The 12,085-nt window shown below is 36.4% G+C and overlaps 1 protein-coding gene across 2 annotated transcripts in view; it reads right to left on the bottom strand.

Annotated features, from left to right (window-relative positions):
* Positions 1-12,085, bottom strand: part of LOC126094773 (putative mediator of RNA polymerase II transcription subunit 26) — a 261,755-nt gene that overhangs the window by 61,741 nt on the left and 187,929 nt on the right. For both annotated transcript variants that reach the window (XM_049909325.1, XM_049909326.1), the window contains one exon: positions 6,102-6,255. In XM_049909325.1, the coding sequence (XP_049765282.1) occupies positions 6,102-6,255 (154 nt within the window). The remainder of the gene's footprint in view (positions 1-6,101; positions 6,256-12,085) is intronic.

The raw sequence follows: 12,085 nt of genomic DNA on the forward strand, positions 1-12,085 counted from the left end.
TGGATGGTCTCAGATTTCTTAGAAGCTACTTCAGTAAACAAATTAGCACTGAACAACTACAATACAGAAACCTGAAATGAACAGCCATGACAAAGAAACTGACAAGAAACTACAAAAAACTACAGCAAAGTTTAAAAAATATCTACAACAATGAAAGTGATAAGAAATAACGGCAACAAAGACAATGAAAATAAATATTGTAACAAAGAAATTAGTAAGAAACAACTTCAGTGAAGACATACATTACCCCTTGAAAAGAAGAAGAAGAAGATTTTTTAAAAATAAAAACCATCTAACTTAAAAGAGGAAGCTCTTCTTTACAGAGATTGTAGTATTTACATAGTACTAAAACAGAAAAAAATCTAACTTTTCTGGATTGGCATTTTGAAAGAATAAAATTAATTTTCCTGTAACTTATTTAAAAAAAAAATTCTAAAGGTGACAGTAAAAAAACTTTGACAGATATGTCAAACTGGAGAATATCATTGTAATCATACAGCAATTATCCCCCCCCCCAAAAACCCCTCTCGAACAAAATATCTAGAACTGTTACAGAGATACAGCATTTTAAAATATTTTCTGATATTCGCATCTTCAAAATGGTGTTCACATTGTCATATTTGGAGGTCTGTATCTCAGGGCAGGAACATACGCAAAATTCAGTAACATCCGAGACTATGAAGGCAATGCCCCTGCCTGAAGTGATACGGATTATGCCAATTTGAACAAGCATTGTTTGCTAAGCTCTACCCTCTGGGATTGTTCAAAATAAGTTTGTACAAACTCTCAATAGCAAAAGCTTAATCTGTAAATGTAAGACAACCCCTATATTAATCTAGTAAACAATCTAAAACCCCTGACCTCAGCAGCAAGTGCTTAATCTGGAAAATAGAAGACAATCTCAGTTTTCAAACAACGAATCTGGGAAAAAATCTCATCTTATAATCAGGTAAAATGGTTCTGTTCCACAGAGAGACTGCTATAATTCAAATTTTGACTGGCAAGCATCGTTCTTAGTATGACACATTTAGAGACAAGAAAACTTTCTTCCACACTTTTTTCAACTAAAATTTCAATCAGTACAAATACGCCATCTTGAATTTACTGTCTACCAGATGTAGAGAGATTTGTGTCCAAACTAAATGAGATTTCATGTTTACATACAAAATGTTAGGGAATGCTTGTGGAAAAGAATTGTTCTCTTTGCACCTACCTTAAAATTTGTACCATGAATATCCACAATTCAAACTTTTAAATAAGCACCTCTGAATAGTTTTAGGATGTAAGAGAGAAGATGACACATACCTATCCTACAACTCTTTAATGGAGCAGCTGAAAATGGTCAGGTATTTGAAACTGAATAGTTCATCAGCACACATCTAGTACTTACTATGACTTGTCAATCTTTTCCTGGTTCTTGTGCTCTCTATTTAACAGGCCAATAGATTTTTGACTGCAGGTGCTTTGTGTGTGGCCACTGGGAATGTTAAGTAGCTACACATATTGCTGCAAGTCTGACAAGCAATGTGCAAGCATCCACAAGTTTGCACAAATCGTGTTTACCCCACACAGCTCATGTGTTCTTGTATAGTTTGCGTATTTATTTAACTTCTTTGATTAAAAGTTAACACACCTATGAGAAGCTTGAACACAATACGTAAGATTGAAAGCAGCACTGCGATTTCTCACAACATGAAAGAGCTACAAAGAACTTGCAGATTTCCAAATATCTTCCATTTTTTTTCTTTTTCACAATAGTAGCCATGAAGGAGTTGATTTTCGGAGGATGGCCTATTTGTCAGTGGTCGAATCAACTGCTTGGATTAGGAAATCAGAACATTATGTGCTGCATCACACTTTTTCTCATTGCGATATTACCCCATTTGTGTTCACAATAGTTTTGATTGAATTGCAGTTCCTTAAATTGCCTACTCAATCAAATCACAATTGACCTGTTTGAGATCACTTGACGTGGTCACGCATTCAGAAGTGAATAGTTTAGCAGCATACATCTGGAACTATTACCACTTGTTAATCTTTTCCCTATTGCTATGCTCCCTAGCTCACAGGCCAAGGTACTTTGTGTGGGGCCACTAGGAATTTTAAGACAGCTACACACATCACAAAGTCTGACAAGCACACATGAGCAAGTATTTTCCAAAAGTCTGCACAAATCGTCTTTGCACCACACAGCTCGCCTATGCTTGTATAGTTTGAGGGTGTTCCCCCCCTCCCGTGTGTGTTCACATGCTGCAGCTATGAAAACAAATCTGGAATTGTCCTTTGTTTGTACATACACAAAAGTATTTGGCACACATACTTGGTCACAAAAACTGGCATCAACCTGCATGGTTTAAAACTGTTCAAGCCTCAACCCATCTGAATTGATACAGGGACTGCACAAACTTTCCCCATAGATGCTAAAGTACCCTTACGCAAAATAGTGGTTTCCACATGTATGCTGGTTAAGCAATGAGTAATGTGTGGGGCCACCACTATATATTTAACATCAACACAACGTGTAACATTGCAGTAGCCGTTACAGCAGATAGTGAATGTTATGTTGCAATGCAGAGACTGGTTTGCTTCTATATATATGGTGAAGCAATTCCAATCTTGATGGGGGAGCTGTCTAAGACTTCTCTGTGGTGGTTTGCTAGAATACAGAATAAGCATGGAAAATAATAATCTTGCAGAATGTTGCTTTTGAGAACTGATCTGGAACTTTTAGCAATAAGGACAACCATCGAAAACTAACACTCACTAAACCACTTTCATGAAATATTCAAGCACTTGTTACCACTACTTTCAAACACGTAGTACGCATGTAGCACAGTGTGAAGAAAGCAGAATTTGTTCTCCCCCTCCATACCCCTCCTCATCCTCCTCCATCAATAGGTACATTCACCATGAGGAGGCAACTTCCTTCACCTTCCACGAAAAATTGTCAGGAAGATGTTGACAAACAGTAAAGAGATTATTCTGCCATCTAAATGAGACTGGTTATATGATATGAATAGAATGATTGATGGCATATATATGTTCATTTTGTGAACACAACAAATAATACCCTTTTTGTTTTAGTTACACAAATGTTGTGATGGATGCACACACTACTTTTAGATGAACAACCGATACAGCCTGTTATTGTTAAAATTAACAACAGTTTAAAATAAATATATTAAGCATATTTTGAAGTTTGAATAGTGTCTATAAGAAAAGAGGTAACATATCTTCTCATGAGAGTAATATAAAAGAAGAATAAAAATACAACATGGAAACCTATGATAGAGCATTACAGAAGTAATGAAGCAGAATCAGCAACAGGTGGTTATTGCCTTTAACGCCTAACAAGAGACTGAGAGTATACAAGGGAGTCACATTATCTAATACCTGCATGTTTCAATGAACCAGTGCTGAATAAACAACAAAATTATGCCACACTTAGAAGAGAGATACATGGAATACCCTACAGTGTAGCAAGGACCCCCCCCCCCCACTTTACTGGGGGGGGGAAAAAAAACTGTATCCCACCAGCCCTTACTTCCAGTTATATACAAAAGTCTTTCACAGATTACCACTCTTTTATGCATACTTTCCAATAACCTATGTAATCTGTCCCATCTCCTCATTCAGCAATGCATGTTGTTTTCCTGAATGTGAATGACCATCACACTTGCCATTACGAAGCACTTCTACTAGTCCCATCTCCCAATAGTTAAAACTGAGCAATGAATTAAATCACTACACTTAGCACCGTTTGTACTACTTGGTTTTCTGTGTGCTGACATATTTCTCTCATACCACCAAAAACTGAATCCTTATATAAACATCTCTCTTTGCACAGATATAAAACTACATAAGACAATGATGAAGTACTGAATTCATTTTCTTCTCCTCCTCTTCTTCAACCTTTCAACTGCAGCAGATGTGTTTGCTATTTGCCATGTTGACTGCTGTGTAATTATCAGCGATCCAGTGCCCTGCTAACATTATGCTGAATATTTTCTGGAGCATGAAGTGGCAACCCCATCTGTCCTCCAAGCATAGCCAACTCTGATACATCATAAGTATAATGAGTGTATTATTTACTTAGCAATTTCTTATATTGCAGCTTTTCTGTAAGTGAATTCCTACACTAACTCACAAAGTGACTTACATCTTTAAAGTCATCTACGTGGCAAAGTTCAATAATACCATTTACAGATGAATAGGATACACCAATCACTTGTCATATTAATTTAATATTACACTGGCATTTATGTAAACTACAGTGACATTTTTTAAAATTTCACTTTGTTGAATATGTCTCACGAGAACTGTTTGGTAACTTTTAAGACAATAGCAAACTGGTTGTCAGTCACAGTTGGACATATACCTTTGATAGTATGTGTAAACAGCAGTAGTAAGTCACTGATGTCTCCGCCTTGTGCAGTAGCTAGTAAAATGGTTGCTTCTCTTTCAATAGCTTCTTGTGAATCAAAAACGGTCAACAGTCTGCAATGATGCTTATTTAGTTGCTTATTGTACACAATTTATGGAATAAACACTGTAGGATCAAAATGCCCAACCATTCACGTTCGTCTCTGCTACCAAAATAACTCTTTTTTGCAAACAACTTTCCAAGGAAGATGATTGTATGGTGGAAAACTTTGTTTTTTATTGTGTGGTGGAAAACTCTGAAAGGTGACTTCTATATTTCAAGCACATAAATTCAATAAATTATCCATAGACAGCCCTCAAAACCAAATAATCAAGTTTTCCAAATACTTTTCTGTGGTGTCCAAATAATAGCTGCACAACAGAATAGAAGATTACGCATAATTTTGTTTCACTGCTGCAATCTATGCTTCGTCTAATTTTTGTAATTCACATACTGACTACACGTTAAAGCATCTGAAGCCTGTAAAGTCAAGGGGAGTATTAGCAAAGAAATTCATTAGGAATTAAATTATAATGAAAAGAACTCTGTATTCAGTGCCTTTTACACCTCCTTTATATATTTTCTAGCCAACTTTTTGATTCAATCTTTGGGCTGGCATGATGGAGTTAAAAACATATTTTTATTTATTTTTTTCTTCATTTAGATTTAGAGAAGTACTTTTCCTATCCACTTATCAATAGTTAATAGTTTTTTGTGTGTAGAGTTTCAAACAAGGTCCAACACACAGTGGCAGGTTTCGCATTAGTATCTGGTTTCTTAGCCAGTAAGCAAACTGCTCTCAGACTCTGGAGAATTGTAATCTCTTGTAGAAACATACAGGTGTATTAGATGATTCAGAAATGTTACTCAGGAATGCTTCATTCTCATTCTCACTTTGAGCAAGACACTCTAAAAATAAAACAGCAATTTAAGATCACAGGAGCAAATATGCATAGAGACTGTGCAGGTTCATAGCCAGTGGGCCCTCAGAATCACAATATGTCTCTGTATATTAACACATGCAGAGCACACAGGTATGTGAATGGTTGTACGTTGCCTCGGGCAGTCAGAGGGTTAATTATGGTTACATATTTATTTGTAGTAACATTTTGCAAGATGTCTACTATACACTAATTATTTTGCAAACAGGTTCCAATACATAGCATATGGGAGCTACATGACTTAACACACTCATAAGAAACACATTATTTTTCTATTTTGTTCACCAATTTGTGTGAAGGTCAATTTGTTTTTGCATCAAGTCCCTAACTGTGCGAGTTCTGAATTTCTCGCCTGGTATATTTCTGCCCCCCTTTTTTCATTTATTTCTCTCGCTTTAGACTGACTTGCAGTAGGAGCTAAATTGTTCAGAATGTTATGTTACCAAATCTATCTGTAGCTGGGATGCAACTGTGTTAATCATTTAACAATTTAATACCCGCTGTAGTACCATATCAGACCAGTCCTTGTGAATGAGCCTACCCATCTTCATATCACAAAGCTAATGGAAATTTCTTTCTAACTTACCGGGGAAATCCCAAATCTGGGCCTGACATGAATTTACAGCACTGGCTGATTTACATCGTGCACATCAATCTCCCCTCTCCATTCTCAGTCAGGTAGGTATTTCCAAAGGCAACAAGCCTTGTGATGGCAGTAGATTAAAGATGAGAATTACCAGCATTTGATGTAGCAACTTTCAGCGTATGCCTCTGAGCATTGAGCAGACCACGAGCCGCTAGCTGCTGTTTGTTAGCAGCATTTAGCTGAGCACCAGGTACATTTCTTGGTCTCTGTATCCCAACAAGCTGTATTGCCGGTTGCCCAGCACCCTGCAATCAGAAAATGTTCTTGAAGTTAGTCTCAGGAACAGTGAGTGACATCCACATATTTTAAATGCAACGATAGTAATGTGGTGACTTGAGATGTAACTCACAAACAATAATAGACTAGATTTATAAGCAGCGAAAAGGAGATACTATATAGGCCACTCCTTGTAATTTAGGCATGTAATGGGCAGGTACCTACTACAAGTTAAGACTTCCAATAAATAGTGATTTTCTTATCAAGCATGCAGTACTTCGACTTAATAAACAAATCACATTTCAATTGAGACCAAATGATCTAACAACTAATATAACAATGGTTAATCCTTGTGTTGTTATTATCCAAATGAAATGGAAAATGGTTGACAGCAGTGCCACAAGACACACAATTACTGATTTTTTGTTTGTTTATTATGATTGTATGTATAAAACACACTCAACAGTAGTTTTAGCATTACAACATTAGTACAAAGAAAAACTATGGTAAAATGACTCAATGTAGAGAGAAAAGATCAGCAAGTTGTGTGCCTTGACAACACATTTAACACTTATAAAATAACTTGCAGCAATTTTGATGAAGAGTAAATGTGGAAATATGATAGACAAGGTGGTGATTCTGTTGAAATGCTTACCATCTGGACTGCAGCAGTCGAACTATGCAAAACTGTTGTTAACAGTATAAACCAAAAGGAACACATTGAAAATGAGGAGAGCCAGTGAGTGATCATTTACTTGCATAATAACCAATGTTATGTTTTGTCTTACAAGACACCAAAAATACCATTTTGTGTTGTTCAATCGTATTTCCATCTCTGGTGACGTTTACCATTAACTTAAAAACAGAGAGAGAGAGAGAGAGAGAGAGAGAGAGAGAGAGAATGTCCGACGCAATGATTATATTTGAAAACATGTCATTCATAATAATGTATACATTATTAGAGGGTGATCCTTAAAGTCAATTGCGACTACATGAGATGATGATAATCAAGAACAGGAAGTAACGTCACAGTTCAAAAAGTTGTCCGATACCATAAAGGCATCTTCAAACTCTCTGAATATTTTTGTTTTATGTTAGATAAAGCTCCTGCCCACTATATCTAATAAATTTATGAATTCTTTCACCAAGTATTATCAAAGAGAAAGGCAAACAATGGAAGTGGTAAAAATATTCAATTGTCATATACTATGTGCACTGATCGTAAAATAGCTGCTAACAGATAGTGTTTTCACTAAGACACCACATCATTACGGACATGAAACAATTCATCCAAGAAAATTGGCAAGAAATTTACAACTTTGAAGAACTTTATTTGTAAGATGTTTCACAAGGAGAGGGCACGACCTGGGAAATTCACACTGGAATGAGGTTTGTAGTTTACCTAAAGAGGGTTATCTTGTAGCAGTAATAAAATGCACTGAACACCCAATACACAGAAAAAAGATTTTACCTCTGTACCTGCATTTTGCGTTCTAGTTTAATGAACATTTGAACTTCTGTAAAAATAGGTCAGTGGAAACAAGCTTGATTTGTAATCTGCTGACCCGGGTTCAATTCCAGCTTCCACCAATATTTTTTTCTTTATTAATAATTAGGATTTTTAAATAAAGTGAATAATCAGTGGAGGAGGGGCAGGAGTAACATCCCAAGAAAAAATTGGCTCCATATGGCACTGAATGGTAGCACCCTGTGAGGGCCCCTGCCTAGGATTACCTGTGAAGCCCTGTCAACAGTCTCAACAGCAGAAGAGGAATCATAGCTCCCAATGGCAAAGAGAGTGGAAGAACCTAACGAAGAAAACCATGAAAAATAATCATTTCAGACCAACAATCTGAACTTATCTCAAGAGTTTATTTCCTGCCATGTACAATTTCCATTGCAGAATTGAAAGTCTGCTAAAAGATAGGACTACCCAGACAATAACTTGAGAGAGGGACCCACTGCTTTAGGCAATGCATCGGGACCTAGGATTCTGGGGAATCCCAATATCTGCGATACGGATGAGTTGGAGCAGCCTTGGTATCCTTACAAACTCAAGTTCAAAAGAAAATTCTTCGCAGGCACCTTGAATGCAAACTCATTACTAAAAATAGGTAAACAGAAAGAACTTGAAATTCTCTTAGATAAGCATGAAATACAAATTTTAATAGTACAAGAAACAAGATTTTTGGAGAAAAATGTTACAGTAGTCAAAAAACACAAAATTTTAAAGGGTAAACCAGCAATAAAAATTATGAAAGGCATACCAACACTTGGTACCACCTTCTATGTTCATAAAAATTTAGTAGATAACATTATAGAATTCAAATTCAGTTCAGAAAGCCTCTCTCTTCTCACAGTGAAATGCAAAAATAAATGTTATTCATTTGTTAGTTGGCATGCTCCAATTAATAATGACAATACGAAAAATCTGAGTAAAGTAGAGGCATTCTGGGAACTTTTGGAAGATTGAAATATCAAAAATTCCAGAATCAAATGTTGTTATACTACTGCGGGATTTTAATACACAAATAGGGAAAGAATAAAAACTATCCAAAAAATAGTAGTAGAATATCCAGCCCATAAAAGAATGAACAAAAAAGGCAGAAAACTAATTCATCTTTGTAAAACATTTCAGTTGAAGTTAATAATGTCAACTTCCTTTAAAAAAGAGGAGAGTGTCAACTTACTTTAAAAAAGAGGAGAGAGAGAAAGAGAGAAGAAGAAGAAGAAGAAGAAGAGCAAAAATGTGGATATCTCCAAATACAATACTACAGTAGATTCATTTAGATCACGCAGTTACTTCTCGAAGCAATATTAAAGCAATCATGAATGCAAAAGTACGAAGAAATAGGGAAAATTTGACTCTGTTCATTAGATGACTAAGATTAAACTGAAACTTCTTCCTAATAAAAACCAAGAGAGACAACAAAAATTGATTAAATATAACACAGACTGGCTCAACAATGCAAAAGACGCAATAAAATATTTTCAAGATAAAATTAAAACAGCTAAATCAGGAAAATGAGAAGAATCATCCAAAGAAAACAACAGTGCAGCAAAGAATGGATTTGGATCAACAAAAATGAAGAAGAAAGTCTGATGAAATGAAACCTGTGAAGAAGCAGTTGCCGAAAGAGCAAAACAGTGGAAAAAATGGAATTGTTCTGGGGAGACTGAGCATCTTTATGAATTTACAACGCAAAGGAAAAAATAGCAAGAAAGCTAAAGAAGGCTAAACAATCTTGTGAGAAGTCAAAACTTGTAGACATACAAAACAGCTTGGTTATAAATAATTCCCACAATTTCTATCTGATGTTTAAAAACATCGAAATAGATATCAAGCAACAAGTACTTGCTTCAGAGATGAAAATGGTAAAATAGGACTGAGCAATACCCAGAACTGTGAAATAGCAAGAAAGTATTTGACCAACTCTTGAACTGTGAAGAACTTAACTGTAAGCAATAATTTCCATATCTTCATGAAAAACACAGAAGCAAACCTACCACCTACAGCTGAATAAATTTCAAAAGCAGAAAATATCCTGAAAAACCACAAAACCAGTGGAGAAGACTGTACTACAACTGAACTTATAAAATGGTCTGAACAAAAAAATTATAAGTAACCTACACATCATATCTGAAGAAATATGGAAAATTGAAAAGATTTCAGAAAACTGGGAAGTGGCTCTTATCCATACTTTGCACACCTAAAGTGATAAGCATGGTGTAAATACAATGAAGAGCCAAAGAAGCTGGTACATCTGCCTAATATCATATAGGCCCCCTGCAAGACGCAGAATTGCCTCAACATGACGTGGCATGGACACAACTAATGTCTGACGTAGTGCTGGATGGAACTGAAACCATGAATCCTGCAGGGCTGTCCATAAATCTGTAAGAGTACGAAAGGGTGCAGATCTCTTCTGAACAGCACATTGCAAGGCATTCCAGATATGCTCAATAATGTTCATTTCTGGCAAGTTTGGTGGCCAGCAGAAGTGTTTAAACTCAGTAGTGTGTTCATGGAGCCACTCTAGTAATTCTGGATGTGTCGTGTGACGCATTGTCCTGCTGAAATTGTACAAGTCCAGTAGACGCAGGTAATCAGACAGGGTGCTTACATACGTGTCACTTGTCAAGCGTCATATCTATACGTATCAGGAGTCCCATATCACTCCATCTACACATGCTCCACATCATTACAGAGCCTCTACCAGCTTGAATAGTTCCCTGCTACATACAAGATCCATGGATTCATAAGGTTGTCTCCATACCCGTACACGTCCATCCACTTGATACAATCTGAAACGAGACTTGTACGATCAGGCAACATGTTTCCAGTTACCAACAATCCAATGTCGGTGTTGATGGGCCCAGGCAAGGTGTAAAAGCTTTGTATTGGGCGGTCATCAAGAGTACATAGTGGGCCTTTGCCTCCGAAAGCCCAGATTGATGCTGTTTCGTTGAACGATTCACAGGTTGACACTTGTTGATGGCCCAGCATTGAAATTTGCAGCAATTTGCAGAAGGGTTGCACTTCTATCATGTTGAATGATTATCTTCACTCATCGCTGGTCCTATTCTTGCAGGTTCTATCATGTTGAATGATTATCTTCACTCATCGCTGGTCCTATTCTTGCAGGATCTTTTTTCAGCCGCAGCAGTGTCGGGGATTTGATGTTTTACCAGATTCTTGATATTCGCGGTACGGGAAAATCCCCACTTCACCACCACCTCACAGATGCTGGGTACCATCTCTCATGAGCCGACTGTAACAGCACATTCAAACTCACTTACTGCTGCTAAAATGGCAGGTTATCAAGATTTAACAACTGCACCAGACACTTGTTGTCTTATAAAGGTATTGCTGACTGCAACGCCTTATTCTGTCTGTTTACGTATCTTGTATTTGAATACGCATGCCTATACCAGTTTCTTTGGTGCTTCAGTTGACTACAGACGTATTACCTCTGTTGGCAGTGGGATGGAAAATATTTTCAACAATATTATTAAACAAGGTAGCAGCAAAACTTGATAGCCATTTTCGAGGATATCAAGGTGGATTTAGAAAGGACAGATCTTGTTCAGAATAAATTTTCATCTAAATCCATAATCCGTCATAGGCAAACTAACTCTGAAGACATAATTGTCACATTTATAGAATTTAAAAAATCTAAACTATCAAACATTCTTGAAACGTTCATGGACACCAACTCAAAGGTAAAGTTCTGGGTTGAAATATCAAAGGCAATCAAAATAAAAACACAAGGAAATGGCCTGCCTCCACTCCTCTTCAACTGTGGCATAGAGAAAATACTAAAAGAACAAACTATCGCCAATAAGACAGGGGACTAAGAAAAAAAGGATTGAAATTCACTGTCTAGCACTTGCAGATTATTTTTCCATTCTTTCTGAAAAACTAACATATACAGAAATACAAATCAATCTCTTAGAAGAAACAGCCTCCAAAGCAGGTAGAAGAATATCTCTTGGAAGAAATGGCCACTAAAGCAGGTTCGAGAATTTCTGCAGAACAAACGAAATTTATGACAAACATAAAAAAATGGCCCAGAAATCCTAGTAACAGTTGCCGAACAGATAGAGGGTTACGGAATTTAATAATTTGTGAGAAGTGATTCAAGAAAATGTCTTAGAAAAATTTGCTTTACAAGAAATAGTACGTAAGATAGTGAGAACATATGGTATGGCAACAAAAGGCCTCTGTCTCAAAATTTGAAAATACTGCACTACAGCAAAGTAGTTAAACAAGACTGTCTTTATGCAAGTGAATGTTTGGTATTGAATTACAAATTACACAAATTTGAAGTCCTAAAAAAGGAATCATTCAAAAAATAC

This window comes from Schistocerca cancellata, chromosome 8 (genome assembly GCF_023864275.1).
Source record: "Schistocerca cancellata isolate TAMUIC-IGC-003103 chromosome 8, iqSchCanc2.1, whole genome shotgun sequence".
Taxonomy (NCBI): Eukaryota; Metazoa; Arthropoda; class Insecta; order Orthoptera; family Acrididae; genus Schistocerca; species Schistocerca cancellata.